The following is a 16,701-nucleotide window of genomic DNA, read 5'->3' on the forward strand; positions in this document are numbered from 1 at the left end:
TCATGAACACCAACTGTATGAAACTGTAATGCAGTGTTCCCATTAGAAGTTACTGAGGCTTCTGTGTTCTCCTGAAAGTGAAAGTGAAGTCACTCAGTCATGTCCGACTCTTTGCGACCCCAAGGACTGTAGCCTACCAGGCTCCTCCGTCCATGGGATTTTCCAGGCAAGAGTACTGGAGTGGGTTGCCATTTCCTTCTCCAGGGGATCTTCCCAGCCCAGGGATCGAACCCGGGTCTCCCGCATCGTAAGCAGACGCTTTACCGTCTGAGCTCCTGACATAGCACTAGATCCCTCCATCCTGTCTGCTTCTCTGTCTTGTTCTCTGTCTCTGCATGTTCTTAGAGCTCTTCCTGCCTCCGTGTGGCTCCCAGGCAGCAGACTCTCAAGCTGGTCTGTGCTTGCTGTTTACACTCACATACCCCACTTCTGGCAGCAACCTGCTATCAACTGGGAAACTAGATCAATGAACTTGCTAAAATTAGCCAAAGTGAAAGAAGAAAGAGGCTCTAAACAAGAATCTGAGCCTAATCAGGATTTGGAGGTATGACAGCTCTTAATTCTTGCTCAACCATTCCCTAAACTCCCCAAATAAATCTCCTTTCATAGAAGGAACAAGCTAAATTCCAGAAAAGTCAAGCCACTGACTAGCAGCTGATCCAGGTTAGAACAAAGGTGACCTGACTCCGGAGTAAGAGCCTCCTCCACTGTATCCTCCGTAAGCAGATGGGGTGCGCAATCAAGAGGAGTGAATGAGTTGTGGTGCATGGATAGTGTGACTCTGGCAGCCAGGAAGCTTTCTGAGCTTTCTTCCTGATTCCTCACTACGTTCCACCTAACTGGCATGGATCTCCAGATGAGGGAGCATAAATGTGCATGCAGAGAAGCATGTAAGTCCCTCAATCAAAGCTGTATTTTATGCTACTGCAATTGATGTCACCATTTACACAGAATAAACCTTTTGCAGGCAGTACCTACTTGGTGACGCGCCTTGTTTTATATTTTAACATTTAGTGAGACAAGTCTTCTTTCCCAGCAGAATGAGAAGTTTCTCCAGGCCAAGGTCTATGCTGCACCCCTCTCTCACATCCCTTATGGCACCCTGAAGAGCACCTGGCACATATTAAGTGCTCATCACTGATTCGTGCGACTTCTGGCGGCATCGTCAGGGAAAGTTTAGGGCTCTGCACAGATGGACTCTTCTGTTACTCACCATTTGGCCAAACAGACTGCTTTGTGGATTTCTTCCCATTTTCCCCCAAAATTCTTGGACACCCACAGGCCATTCTGAAAGATTATAAATGACTTATCAAAATTCCAGCTTTATCATGTGCAGCTGCTTGTATGACCTTTTAATAATTCATATCCAATCATTCAGGGCAGTAAAAACACACACTGAAATTCCAGCCAAGCTGCCTGAGCTCACAGACACACACAGTTTATGGGGCCCCCTCTAGGGTCTTGGAACAAGTTCAGAATAACAAATGCTTATGAAGTGCCTACTATGTGCCAGGTATACCAGACGCTGCGCTGGGGATACAAAGATGAATAAGACATACTCCCTGCTCTCAAGGAGCTTACAGTTTAACAAGGGTACACAAAAGAAAGTTCAATACACACGGTTAAGTGTTATGGAAACATGGTCTCTGGGGTAACAGCAGGGAGAGACAAAGCATTAGAGCTGACTTGTGAAGAAGACAGCCAAACGGAGTCTTAAATGATGAGCAGTGTAACCAAAAGAAGGCAAATGGGAGATGAGATGTCAATGCACGAAGAGATTAGTACAAGCAGAGACAGAGAGGTGGTGAAACATCTCAGTGTGTGCAGGGCGCTGAAGCCTTCAGACACAGATGGAGCAACATTTCAAGGGGAAGAGAGGAGCCAGTGCTGGGGAGGGGTGGCAGCTCGTGCAGAGGAATCTGGTCCTTATTTTATATGGGATACTGGCAGGAGGGGAATGACACAACCAGTTTTACTTTTTTAAAGAGGAATACTTGGGTGACAGTGGGAAAGATGGATTTCAGAGGGTTCAAACTATTAATAGAAGCAGGGAAAGCAGTGACTAATTGCTGCATTGAGTTAGTGAAGCCTGAAGCCACAGCTGTGAGGAAAAGGCTCAGAAATAATATAGACTCTAGATTCAGTAGAACTGGACACTTTCCTGTAGGGCAGGATGGAGTGCATGCGCGCGTGTGTGTGTGTGTGTGTGTGTGAAAGTTGAACACTCCGGGATTCTTGGTGAGGGGAAAGCAGTATTGTGGAATCTTTAGCCAGCATAAGGATGAAGGGAAGAACAATATGGCTGAGAAAGGTTAAGTTTGAAGGACCTGTGGGACATCTAGCTAGAGATACCCAGCAGACAGCAAGGAAGGCATCTGCAGCCCCAGGAAGAAGCCAGGAGCAGAGGTAGGCATTTGAGAATCTGACACATCACAGTGGTAGCAAAATGGTAAAGAGTGGGAGAGTAAAATGAGCATTTACTCAGAGCAACATGAGCAATAGGGATTTAAGAGGAGGTTGAAAGGAGTTTAAAAAAGAGACTAAGAAGCAATGGTTAGAAGGTAGGAAAGAACGAACCAAAGGGACTGCCACACAAGCCAAGCAAGTAGAATTCCCAAAAGGAGGTCAATACTTTCAAGTGCAGCAGAGACTTCATAACATAAAACCAGACAATTTCAGTGACATTGGCAATAGGAGTCTAGTGAGCCCAGACCCCCTGGAGGTGGGACTGAAATGTCCTGGAGCAGCTCAAATGAAACGGTGATGATTTAGGTAGAAATAACTTCAGCGGTCCTCCACTCTCACCCATCATTCTTCTTTAACTCTTCCTCCTCTAGTAACATTCACCTCCCAGCATTCCTAATTAACCTAATCCACTTAGAAATAGGGAACGGTCTGATATCACCTATTTACACTTTAGTACAAATTGGTCCATCTCTCCACCCTGATTATTTGTACTTCAAACTCACCCTTAATGGGAAGAAATTTCAGGTCTAAAGGCAGATTGTGCCTGCCTCTCCCTAGGATAGCTGTTTTAATAAACTTAAGGTACTTGGTAAGGGTGATGGGGTTTTCAAAGGCAGATCAATGGTTCTGTCCATTCCAACAGGGGTCTCTTTGTTCCCTCGAAGGGCCTACAGCTCAAGCTGCTGCTGCTAAGTCACTTCAATCGTGTCCGACTCAAGCTGCTGAAGGCCAATTCCCAGGAACTGTTGCTTTCAGATGTGATGCCTATCTGGTAGGCTAGTTTTCCTCCTCTGGCTGAGTTTAACTCTGACCTTCCTTGAGCCTCTCAGCCTGACCTCAGCTGAAAGTTCTGCCCCCAGAAGGCCCAGAACCCTAGACCTCTCTTCCAAGTGTCCTTCTCATCCTCCCTATGCCATCCTGTTGCTCAGCCCAACTTGTCTGTATTTGATAACCCTACTTCCATTCCCAGAATGGTCATCACAGCAGTGGCTCCCAGACTTTAGTGCGCAGGCTCATCTGGCGAGCTTGTTACAAACACTAGCTACCTCACTGACACACTACATCCAGATCAGGGCCAAGCAATCTGCATCTTAAACCAGCTCCCAGGGATTTCTATCCGATCCTGCAGGTCAGCAAACCACACTCTAAGCAATATGATGAGAGAGAGCCATATAAACACAGAATGTAATTATGACTACTATCATAGTCTGGCAACTCAGCCACTCTGGGCCCTTAACATCTATGATAAAACAGACTGGTCCTCCAGGAATGGTAAAGTTGAGCTGCTCCTCAGGAAACTTTCGGAACAAAGGTGGGAGGGCCACCCATGGTTTCTGGGAAGAATACAGGAATGGGGTAGGGGGTGCAGGGAATTAGGACTCTGGATATTTAATACATGGGCATCAAAGACAGACATCAACGGGTTTTTATACTAAGGACTGAACAAGGAAAAATTATAAAGGTGCAGTTTGGCCATAGGAAAGAAACAATAATCTGAAAAGTTTAACAATTTATGTCTGTCTCTTGCAGATCACGAATGATTAAACTATTTCCTAGTTCATTACTCTAACAGTAAGTATCTGTTCACTTTTTAAAAAATTGTAATGATAACTAGACATACACCTATCTGGTATAGACAGCATATAAAAATTGTGTCCTTTACCATATAGGGAAACACACACACACACAAACCAAAAACCCACACTTCATACCATAAGAAGTCACTAGAAGACAGTCCAACATAAAAAGCATCACCTGCATGGTCCTCTTAAGACAGTGTATTTTGAGACTATAAAAACACAAAAGGCAAGACAAGTTCTTCAACTAGACTTACTTCAGTGCTGAGAGCTAAAAGATAATCAGAATTTTGCGGGCTATACATCATCTGAGTCAGAGGATGAAAAGGGAGATTGGTTTGGACAAAGTTCTTTGCAAAATCTGATGATCTGAAGATTCTTCCTCCATGACTTCCTCCAGATACCTCTGCTGTTAAAATCACCTGGTCAGGGAGAAGGAAGTTCAGAACCAGGGTATAATACTATAAAAGTACACGAAGTTCCTCCACCATTTTCACCAGACATTTGTTCAAAAATTTTAGTTCCAAAAGTAAGAAGAGTTATAAAAACAGATTAGCTGATACACTCTCTTCCTGAAGTATTAGTCTTAAGAAAAAACTACTGTCCTGAGCCAGTGCACTGTATCTATGAAGACAAGCTTGATCAGTCTGAGATCAGCCAGTTTTCCCAAAAACTAGCAGGTTGTCTTTAGATGTATACCTTGTAACGCTAAACAACCACCACATAATTATGAAGAGTTTTGGTGCATCTTAGACAAGGTCCAAGAAAAGAACTTGTATGCAAAATGCCATTCTTTTGTAATGAGTATTGTCTCATTCTATTATATTGTAAATATTGTACTAGTAAACTAAATACATTGCTGTGTATCACTAGACCACTCACGTATCAACATCTGACAGCCCTGCCTACGGTATTACGCACTTTTGTACACGTATGAACAGTCTTACCTTCCCGGAGTTCTCAGGACCAATAGCCATGCCAAATTCAGTCCGAATGAATGTGTTATTGATGAGATTTGTGATATCCTTAAAGTTCTTTCCATAGTCCTCACTGAGAGGGGAAAAAAAGGACAAATTCAGAATGCAGAGGTCATGGGCACTGATGGGTTTGTACCTAGCTTCCCTCACCCTCCTGATTCTACCCCTACCCGCAGTGGTGGGCCTAATTAGTGGAACGAAGTTCCAGTCCCTCATGGGTGACAGGGTCAGGAATGAGGAAAGGACCCAGACTGAGCCACTAAGAAAAAACTGGGAGAACTGGGGTCTAGTAGGAAACACACTTAAGACAACCACTTAATGAAACAGTCTGTCTTCCTTAAGGATCAGTGGTTCTTAACCAAGGTATTTTTGCCCCATGCCCCCACCCCACCAAGCAAACATTTGGTAAAGTCTGGAGACATTGTTCATTATCACAACTCAGGGTTGGGTGCTACTGGCATTGTACTGACATCGTAGTAGGTAGAAGCCAGGGGTGCTTCTAAACATTCTACAACACGTGGAACAGTCTCCCAAAAAAGAGAGGGCCACAAGCATCTGGCATCGAATGGTGCATCTGGTCCCAAATGTCAATGGCATCAACGCTGAGAAACTCCCATATTGTAGCATGTGAATGCAAAACAAAACAAAACAAAACAAAAAAAATGCAACAGGCATTCTGATACAGTGAGAGCCCAACTTGAAGTAGACGCCAACGTAAGCAGCCAGCACTGCTGAAATAGCTCTGGGAGTCCAGAGAGGTAGCCTGTGACCCTGCACTGAATCGACCCATCCTTCCTCTGTATTTAGTTATGAGCCATGAATTCCCTTATTATTTTTTTTTAAATATTTTTTGACGTGGACCATTTTTAAAGTCATTATTGAATTTGTTACAATATGCTTCTGTTTTTTATTTTGGTTTTTCAGTCCTGAGGCATGTCGGATCTTAGTTCCCCGGCTGCTGCTGCTAAGTCGCTCAGTCATGTCCGCCTCTGTGCAACCCCACAGACAGCAGCCCACCAGGCTCCTCCGTCCCTGGGACTCTCCAGGCAAGGACACTGGAGTGGGTTGCCATTTCCTTCTCCAATGCATGAAAAGTGAAAAGTGAAAGTGAAGTCACTCAGTCGTGTCCGACCCTCAGCGACCCCATGGACTGCAGCCCACCAGGCTCTTCCGTCCATGGGATTTTCCAGGCAAGAGTACTGGAGTGGGATGCCATAAACCACACCCCCAGCACTGGAAGGTGAAGTCTAAACCCCTGGACCGCCAGGGAAGTCCCAATTCCCTTATTACTTAAGCTATTATATTAAAAGTTTGAGTTGGGCTCTCTGCTAAATGTAGTCAAAGGCCTTCTAACTAATTTATCAATGCATTGTATTATACTCATGATAAAGCTTGTAAGTTAAGTAGCAGGATCTTGAGAACCTCCTCCCCTAAAGTTACCATCCTTAGGCACAAATCTCTTAATGCATGCAGCACCCAGCTAAAGAAGACAGATAAACTTAATCTCAACTCCTAGGCTGTTGAAAGCTTTATCCAAAAGTTCATTTCAACAATACCTTTGAGAAGTATTAAAGTCAATTTTTAGATTTCAAAACGTAAGAGAAAAAAAAGTCAGGAGTATTTCATAGTATGCATAGGTCTAACATGATATATAATGCTAGATCTTAATATTAACTAAATTTCAGTATCCATAAGTGATGACCACAGTGCACTGCAAGTCAGTTGCCAATGATAAATGCAACGTACAGTGGTCTTCACTGATAGAATATATGACTTAAGAGGCGGTACAGTTTTGCTATCAGCCTCAACAGGAAAAGAATCGCAGAACCACAGACCACGAGAGAGGCAAGGAACCGAAGAGAACATCTTGTCCAACTCCCTTATTTCACAGAGGAGGAGGTTCACGGGGAAGCAATTCATCAAAAGTCAACCAGCCAATTAAGGGCAAAACTGAAACTACAATCTAATTCTCTTAACGCTCAGCCCCTAACTTGAGACAACTTTTAATTATGTGTAAGGAATTCTTCCTTTGCACCCAGTGGTCCTGCTCTTTCTTGCCAGGGCTTGTGGCTTGTCAGGAAAAGTCCGCTCAGAGGAAACTGGAGAGAGACAGGAGGGAAGTATCTCTGAGTGAACGTAGAGGCCCCTTCACTATGCTAACGCAAACTACATGGGACTTTTCAGTTGTCTTTCCATCTCTTAGAACACACACAGAGAAAACCATATAAAATAGGGACCAGAAACCACCCAACAGATTCCTGTTACCCTTCCTTTGACTTCTGAGTACAAGAAAAGTTCTTATCTTCTCCACAGCAGGCCAAGAGATATGCATATTCGAGTCCTAGTTCTACAGTGCATACATCAACAGCTCAGACCATGTCCTAAAGGGTTTGCAGCAGCTTGGTTATCACCAGTTCACAAATCACCCCTCCTTCATGACATCCCAGGGAACCTCCACAAACCTGCTGGCAAGTGCGCTTGCTTTTCAAGAATTTGGCACACAAACACATCCCTGCCCTTCAGAAAAAGAAAGCAACACGAGGGAAACAAAAAATCATCTGCTACAACACTCTGGCACTTTAGCCAGATAAACAAATGGAGCATGATAGACCAGTGTCAACCTGCTGGGATTTAAGTAGTGTTTTGTCAAAGCTATGTTGGGGCCAGGAATATATTTTAATATGGCACTTTGCTTTAAAGTGGCTTTATCTTTTATCAGCATATATACTGGCATACATCATATATCATGGAGAGGAAATCAATGAAATATATTGAAAAATAAATAACTTTTCAAATTCCATATGATAATTAAGAGTTATGAACAGGAAACATTAACAAAGCCCTGTGAAACCATCTGCTTTAGAAGTAAGTCTTTTTGATAACAATTCTATACATCAAACCTAACAAAGCTCTTTCTGGTTAGCAAAAATAAATGATTACTTTTGCTATATCTGTGGTGTAAACATGTATAAGAATATGTACATTTGTAACTGTGGTGTTGGAGAAGATGCTTGAGAGTCCCTTGGACTGCAAGGAGATCCAACCAGTCCATTCTAAAGGAGATCAGTCCTGGGTGTTCATTGGAAGGACTGATGTTGAAGCTGAAACTCCAGTACTTTGGCTACCTCATGTGAAGAGTTGACTCATTTGGAAAAGACTCTGATGCTGGGACGGATTGGGGGCAGGAGGAGAAGGGGACGACAGGGGATGAGATGGCTGGATGGCATCACTGACTGGATGGACATGAGTTTGAGTGAACTCTGGGAGTTGGTGATGGACAAGGAGGCCTGGCGTGCTGCGATTCATGGGGTCGCAAAGAGTCAGACACGACAGAGGGACTGAACTGAACAACAAAAAATAGTACTGGAGTACAAACGTTTTTGGGATAGAGCCTAATACCACCAAAGAACATGAAAAATTTAGACATTATTTAAATAAATGGAAAAAAAGTAATCATTACATGGAGTTCTGATAAGACATAGCATTAAAATTCCTCCTGAGATGAACGACTCAGGAGGATATTTTTCCAGAAGACTAACATGTTGACCGACACTCAACCCAAACGCCAATAACCAAGAATCACACCTCCATTTTTTACCACTTTTCATTTATAATACAGAGGAACTGTGACAATGGGCATTTGACCTGCAGACATTCAGTGAAAAGTAACAATAAAAGAATCCTACAATAAATATCTCAGAAAATCTTACATTTTACTTTTTTCAACAATCAAACAAGCATAAATATCCTTGCTTGGTTGACTTTCAGGCCTACTTACTTCTTTACTCCTTTAATTCATTTTTGCCATGATTAAATCACTATAAATTATTACATAAAAGCAAAAAGGAAGACAACAAACTCCAAAAAAGTTAGTTTTGTAGTTTTCACTAATTGAGAAAGCTCATACAGTTAATCCTCATTATTTACAGATTCCATGTTTATAAATTTGCCTACTCAGATTTGTAACCCCAAATCAATACTCATGGCACTTTCCTAGTCACTGGCAGATATGCATAGGGCCGCAAAAACTGTTGGGGCTCATGTTCCCTTCTGAAGTCCAACAAGCAAGCGGCTGGCCTGCTTTCTTATTTCAGCTCTTATTCTGTGCATGAGTATCTTCCTCACAGTCTGTTTACTGCTCTGCATTCTGCATTTTTGTGCCTTCTGTTAGTGCTTGCTATTTAAATAGTCCCCAAGCATAGTTATGAAGTGCTGCTTAGTGTTTCTAGAGAAAATATGTGAGTTAGATAAGCTTCTTTCTGCAACAGTTGGCTGTGAGCTCAATGAATCAATAATACACATAAGGTATCTTTAAACAGAAACACACATAAAACAAGGTTAAACAAGATCGACTGATGAAAATGAATACTGTGGCCGAAAGTTTGCAGGAACCTAATTCTGTATTTCCCCCAGAAGCAATGGCTCAGTATTCACTAATTCAGTAATTCACAGAGACTGGAGAACATAACTACTGTGAATGAGAACTAACTGGATTGAGATTTCCAGTTATAAGATCAATAAGGAGAATGTAGCTTATTAAAATGTTCCAAAAGACTTACAGACCTGAAACCACTGCTGGGTGAGCTGGGTAGAATCTGAATCTACATTAAACTGAATTCCCAATACTTCAGTTTCTTTGTTTTAACCCCAACTGTCTGATGTTACCTTATGTGTTTTAATTGTCATTGTGTTTTATACTTATTTGAAAAGGATGCATGTTTTCTACAGAAATTTTGAAAATACAAGTAGGAAAATAAAGAGGGTGAAATATTATAAATAAAATCACACAATTTTTTATCAGAAGGAATGTGAGTATGTATCTGAGGTCCTTATTTTGCTCTCATTGATAATAAGACAATTCTAAGAACAGGATTTTCATTCCCATGAAAATCATGGGAATATTTAAGTGACAAAAACCACCTAGCTTCATGGTTTTTATATGCCCTAAGTTTGTAAAAAATGAAGGTGCAGTAAAATGCCATTATCATACATTTCAATAAACTTTAAGGAACAAAAAGTAGAAAGATATATTCTGCAAACAGAATTTATGCTAACCTTGTAATTAGAATATCCAGTCATTGCTAATAATCTACTATGGTGAAAACTGAGCCAAGCTTATCATTACAAAGGTTGTCATAACGAGATGCCTTGGAGAACCTGGTTTACTGAACTCTGCTTTAATATCTGCTGCATATCTTTATTGTTTATTTATTTATTGACCATGTGGGTTCTTAGCACCCTGACCAGGGATCAAACTTGCATTTCCTGTGGTGGACGCATGGAATCTTAAACACTAAAATGTCAGAGAAGTTTCTGTTGCATATTTTTAAGTTATCTTTTTTATTAAACCTCAGGTAACTTCCTGAAAAACTTACATTGACTACAGTACAAACTTTAATGTGAAATCTCTTAGAGATTCCCTTACCAATTTCCAAAATTTGAACAACTTTCAATAGGAAACAGAAATCACAAGTAAAACAGTCCAGCAGTTTTCTGTTAACTTGGTATAGAATTTTGCTGTACATAATGTGCTTCACTAAGTTAATCTTACAATGAAAGGTTAGACTCAAAGGGCCATAAAACAAAAAGGCACACAACATTTGTTGCTGAAAATCAAATTATCATCTTAACTATAGCTAGTTATTTCCTTTTTAATTTCATATTTGCAAGTGACAGGTAAGTGAACTTTATAATCTGTTATATGAATTAATATTCTTGAAGAGGGAATCAAAATTTATACTATTCAAATATGATTCCCTTTAACTGAAGATATTAGTATGTTATTCAATTCTATCCAATCATTAATGCCCAGGGACTTTATTTCCCAAATCTTTTTTTTAAAATATAAATTTATTTATTTTAATTGGAGGTTAATTACTTTACAACATTGTATTGGTTTTGCCATACATCAACATGAATCTGCCACAGGTGTACACATGTTCCCAATCCTGAACCCCCCTCTCACCTCCCTCCCCGTAACAATCCTCTTTCTGAAGTGTGCTCCCTCTAACTCGGCACAGGTAACAGAGACAGCCAACTTCCTTCTCCTCATGCATACCTCCATATGGTACTGCTTATGGCAGGTGGCATCTGATTAGCTGCCTCCTATTTGAATCCCAAATGAACCTTTGACCACATAAGACTTGAGAGAGATAGACAATCCAATAAATAATACAATCATTAAAGCTGCAAAAAACAGAAGAGTCTTCAGAGCAGATTCAACAGGCTTTTATTTGATTTCTCAGTTGTGCAAGCTCAGCATATTCAGGACTCATTTTGCTCAAATTGCTCCCTCCCTTTCCCATTTCTGAAGCAACACGTGACTCTTGGCTGGTGTGTCCAACAACATGAGTCACTTTAGACTAGGCCAGGCCAGCCTAGCTGGAGAGGCAACAAGACATATTTACAGTGTCCACCCAAATTTTGGAAGAGTTTTCACTTCACAGCAGGGAGGAAGTAATTAATATTCAAAATGACCTTGCAAAACCAAACAAACCCAACAAACAAACCTGGTGTGCAAAATGAAGAAAAAGAACCTTACTAACATACTATACCAGAAACAACTTGCTTTACTCTCTAGTAAAGTATATATTAGTGGTTTCTTACAAGACTAGGCAAATACAGGATGGAAAAAGGCTGAGTCAGAGGGTGGTAGGTATTTAAGCAGTAACATAGTGATACTGTTTTGTTTGGGGTTGTCTCAAAGTAAGCACAACGCTGAAAATCAGCAAAAGGACAGGAAAAGCAGTCGTGAAAACACTTCACTCCCCATAGGTATGACTCTGGTTTGTCAGGTCCAGTTCTAGCCACCTGATTGAAGAGCACTATAGAGGCTAACACGTGAATTGAGAAGGCAAGCAAAAAGCAGCCGAAGCAACAGGTTTTGAACATAATTCAACCAAGAGAAGGAGTTTAGTAAAGGATTCAAAACATGCAGAGATCAGAGAGGAGGTTTTCATTTGCTACCATAATATAAACTGGAAATAGGCATCTTCTTAAGAGAAACCCAAGTAAGACGGTAGGTGTTGCAAGAGGGCATCAGAGGGCAGACACACTGAAACCATAATCACAGAAAACTAGTCAATCTGATCACCCGGACCACAGCCTTGTCTGACTCAATGAAACTAAGCCATGCCGTGTGGGGCCACCCAAGACGGGCGGGTCATGGTGGAGAGGTCTGACAGAATGTAGTCCACTAGAGAAGGGAATGGCAAACCACTAGTATTCTTGCCTTGAGAACCCCATGAACAGTATGAAAAGGCGAAATGATAGGATACTGAAAGAGGAACTCCCCAAGTCGGTAGGTGCCCAACATGCTATTGGAGATCAGTGGAGAAATAACTCCAGAAAGAATGAAGGGATGGAGCCAAAGCAAAAACAATACCCAGTTGTGGATGTGACTGGTGATAGAAGCAAGATCCAATGGAAATCAGTCTTGGGTGTTCATTGGAAGGACTGATGCTGAAGCTGAAACTGCAATACTTTGGCCATCTCGTGCGAAGAGTTGACTCATTGGAAAAGACTCTGATGCTGGGAGGGATTGGAGGCAGGAGGAGAAGGGGACGACAGAGGATGAGATGGCTGGATGGTATCACCAACTCAATGGACATGAGTATGAGTAAACTCCAGGAGTTGGTGATGGACAGGGAGGCCTGGCGTGCTGCAATTCATAGGGTCGCAAAGAGTCGGACACGACTGAGTGACTGAACTGAACTGATGACATACATGTGTGATATTTATCACAGCAGCATTAACAGTAGTGAAAAAACTACAACTTAGGTGTCCAAGAGAATAATGACTAAGTAAATTCTTTCGATCTAACAAAAATTATAAGAATTTGACAAATATTATGGTAGGAACAGTGACCAATCAGAATGGTTATAGTTCATAACATCAGGTGTTGGTAACACTTGCATGTTGGCTGGGGTAGGGGTGTACTTGTAGAAGCTATAGAGGCATCTGGGGGCAGGCAGGAAATCACCTTTTATCAACTGGTATGGAAGGGTTTCAACTCATTTAGAAAACTACTAACAGTACCGCAGTGCCAGTACATGCTGGTCACATGCCACACCTGGCCACTGGCCAGGCAGCAGCTAACAGTGCCAAGTTCTTATTCCATGACAAGTGCTGGGAAGCACAGCTCTCAGTGGCTCTAAGGCGGCTGTTATTATCATCTTTCTTTTACAGGTGACAGACTCAGGGAGCTTAAATGACTTACCCAAGTTCATTCTACTCACAAATAACACTGAGATTCAACCCCAGGCCTATATGCCAAGAGGTAACTTTACACTGTACCATGTTGCTTCCTAAGGCTATAGAGTTATATGGTATAACATTAAAGGAGAAAAGTCAAGATAATAAACTGTAAATAAGATTACTTGACTAAAAGGTGATTTTTTTTTTCATTTAAAATTTCCAATGTTTTACAATATGATTGCATTGTCTTTTTAATGGAAGGTGAATAGGTAAGAAAAAGTGTATCACAAAGACTTTTACAACAGCAAAGTTTCTTAAAAAATGGAAAGAGTTTACTAAGGTTACAAAAATTTTAATGCATTTTTTTCCTTCCTAAACAGGACACTTCATCTACCCGAAATGGTTCAACTAGTTTTCTAACTTATAAACAAAATCACCTATAAATTACAGTCCCTTCCAGAATTAGGATTCTGTAATACCTTGTCAATCCTTATCAAACAAATAAAAATACTATTAGCCTGAGAATTATTAAAGAAGGCAAGGCATTCCTTCATTCAATTAATACGTACTGCCTGTCTGTTATGTGTCAGTCATTTACTTAGTTGCTGGAGAACCCCAAGTCAGTCAAGAACCTGCCTTCATGCAGTGTACAACAATTTCAAGATGGCAATTCTTTCTTGACCTATTTTTAAATTAAAGTCTCTGTGTTGAAGGGCAGAAAGCACTGGCTCCAGACTCAGGAGCAGCAGTCAAGGGTCACCTATTGGGAAAGGGAGGCTGGACTGATATATATCAGAGTTTCAACATGGGTTCATTCCCACCTTGGCCAGCGTCAACAATCAAGCAAAGAACCCTGAGAAAGTATGATAGCTTCTGGGAGATCCTTTGGCCCAGAGGGTAATTTCTATATTATCTGCTGAAATGTCAAATTTCTTTGGGTCTCTAGGCAGAAAATGGGACAGACACCCATGATGGAGGAGACAGTCAGCAACTTCTGGGAGTTAGCTGGCTTTGAATCTTACAGGTAAGGAAAAGAATCCTACCCTTTAACCAAGGTGGACCTTTGAAAAGACAACTCTCAAACTTTGTGAATGTCACAGTATAGACTATAGTCCCAAAACATATATTACCATCATCATTACCAGGCACTTTGGTAGGTATGACCTGAGAACCTCCTTCGGACCTAAAAACAATCTGTTTGGGGCTCATAATGTTAGATGAAAAATATTATCTAATATTTTAGATATTAGATATCTAACTTCCCTGGCAGTCTAGTGTTTAGAACTCCACATTCTCACTGCCAGGGCTTGGGTTCAATATCTTATCAGGAAACTAAGATCCCTCAAGCCACATGGTGGGGCCAAAAAAAAAAAAAAAATCACTTGGAAGGTACAGTAAGGATTGTTACTTCAGGAGTATAAAACCATTTTGTCCTGATAATAAATAGAAAGGTGGCTAAACTCTATGCTGCTGCTGCTGCTGCTAAGTCGCTTCAGTGGTGTCCGACTCTGTGTGACCCCACAGACGCCAGCCCACCAGGCTCCCCCGTCCCTGGGACTCTCCAGGCAAGACCACTGGAGTGGGTTACCATTTCTACTCTATGCTACCTCCCCACAAATAAATACCCATTTAAATTAACATATACACACGCCTATAGACACTTCATCTTCTTTTACTGTTCTGCCACTCAGTCAGGTCAACCTTATTTCCTTGGAACTAGATTCCTTTTCATGCTGCTTTAGGTTGCTAACTAGATAGATATTTAAAAATGTGCTGAGGGTGACAATCTAGTGAAAATTTAAGACGGCCAGAAGATCTTTAAAATCAACTGTTAGATCCCATCATGCCTAGAAAAGCAGAGAACTTACAGTCACAATATGTTACTCAATCAAATTCCCCGATCATATGCTAGGCATCTCACCTTCGATATAGCTTGGACTGTCCAAAAGTCATAATTACCAGTGGTACATGGAAGGTGGTTAAGACTAGAATGATCTGAAGAGACAAAAGCATGTGGTCAATAAGAAACATAATCCAATTACATGTTTGCAATATCTGAATATCAGAAATATTGCCAATAATTCTGCTTCACAGTAGCCTATATTGTAATACATCTGAAAACCAAGAAGGACCAAGTGATTACGGCTTACAATGATTCGAATTCTCAGCTTATTTTGTTGAGATGGTCCCACTGCCTACACCTGATGCAGCATGAAACAGAGCTGATCAACTCCAAATAACAGTAAAGGAAGAATTTAACTATTTTGTACCACATTATTGTGAGATATTCTCAGTCGAGAATCATCTTTCTTTCCGCTTACAAGGCTAGAACAGAGTGAATGCTCTAATAGAGGTTGCTATGTCACATCTGTCCTTTTCTTCTTCTCCCTGCTATTAGTTCTCCATGAAATCAATTTTTTAAATAAGTATTTTTCTAGAGAAAACATACATGAAGATATGATTGTGATAAATTGGAATAAGAGGCTAGGGAGTCTCATACAGCCATATAACAAGAAATCTTGGAGATACCAACTATCTTAGATAAAGTGATAAATCATGGGAAATAGTGAACAACTCAAATTTTAGAAGCAAATGAGACAGGCTAAAAGAAATTCTACCAGCGATTTAAAAATTAATAACTTGCTCTTTAGTACAAAAATTCTATTTCTTTTGGCTTCTGATATAGCCTCACGTGCCTCAGTGCTCTGATACATACATTACTGGAATACTGGAGGGCATGAGCTGTTGTCCCTGCCCTTGCTCAGGCAGGATAATAACTGACTGTCTCATTCCCCCGATGCTGGCAGCACCTACCTCCTTTGTGGTTGGGGAAAGGCCAACAGATGGAGCTGAACAGCGATAAGCCCATGGCTGCCACAGTCCTTTAAAACTAACTATGGGAAAGGATACAGGAACAATACAGGTCGGAGGAAAAATGCCAACATGTGTAATGTGCCATTTTCTGCTTCCACATAGAAGTTTTTCCCGAGAATTGTACGGCTGCCTTTTCACACAGCACTCTCCTCTTTTCTTCTTCTTGCTCATCTTGATATCAAGCAGCCACCAAAGACTAAAAAGGTGTTTAGCTTTCTATTATGGAAGAAGGTGGTCACAAGATGTTCCTAGTTCTAAAAGCAAAACCAAACCAACCATAGCCTTCTGGAAGTCTGTCCTACAAACGCATTTCCTCCAGCTGAAGTTGGAGACAGTTTCAGAAGGTAAAACATTTAACACTTAAACTCCCCCAAATCTATACCATCTTCTTGCTAGGCTGAATCAACAAAGTCAGAGCATTACTTACCCCAGTGCTGTCTCCAACCCAGGACAAGGATACTGAGCCACTGAGATCATCGAATACATGCTATAAGGGGGAAAAAAAACCTCATTTAGAAATGACATCTCCTCTTCAATCTTCGACTTCTTTAAATAACACAGACCACTATTACTTTCAAAGTAATTATCTTTACAATTAAAAGGGGATATGG

General features: G+C 41.1%; 1 protein-coding gene across 4 annotated transcripts in view; it reads right to left on the reverse strand.

Moving 5' to 3' along the window:
- Window positions 1-16,701, reverse strand: part of SORT1 (sortilin 1) — a 66,655-nt gene that overhangs the window by 28,662 nt on the left and 21,292 nt on the right. For all 4 annotated transcript variants that reach the window (XM_069573668.1, XM_069573667.1, XM_069573666.1 and 1 more), the window contains exons 2-6: window positions 16,518-16,577; window positions 15,138-15,211; window positions 4,991-5,093; window positions 4,301-4,465; window positions 1,214-1,287 (exon numbers count right to left, since the gene is read on the reverse strand). In XM_069573668.1, the coding sequence (XP_069429769.1) occupies window positions 1,214-1,287; window positions 4,301-4,465; window positions 4,991-5,093; window positions 15,138-15,211; window positions 16,518-16,577 (476 nt within the window). The remainder of the gene's footprint in view (window positions 1-1,213; window positions 1,288-4,300; window positions 4,466-4,990; window positions 5,094-15,137; window positions 15,212-16,517; window positions 16,578-16,701) is intronic.

This window comes from Ovis canadensis, chromosome 1, assembly GCF_042477335.2.
Source record: "Ovis canadensis isolate MfBH-ARS-UI-01 breed Bighorn chromosome 1, ARS-UI_OviCan_v2, whole genome shotgun sequence".
Lineage (NCBI taxonomy): Eukaryota > Metazoa > Chordata > Mammalia > Artiodactyla > Bovidae > Ovis > Ovis canadensis.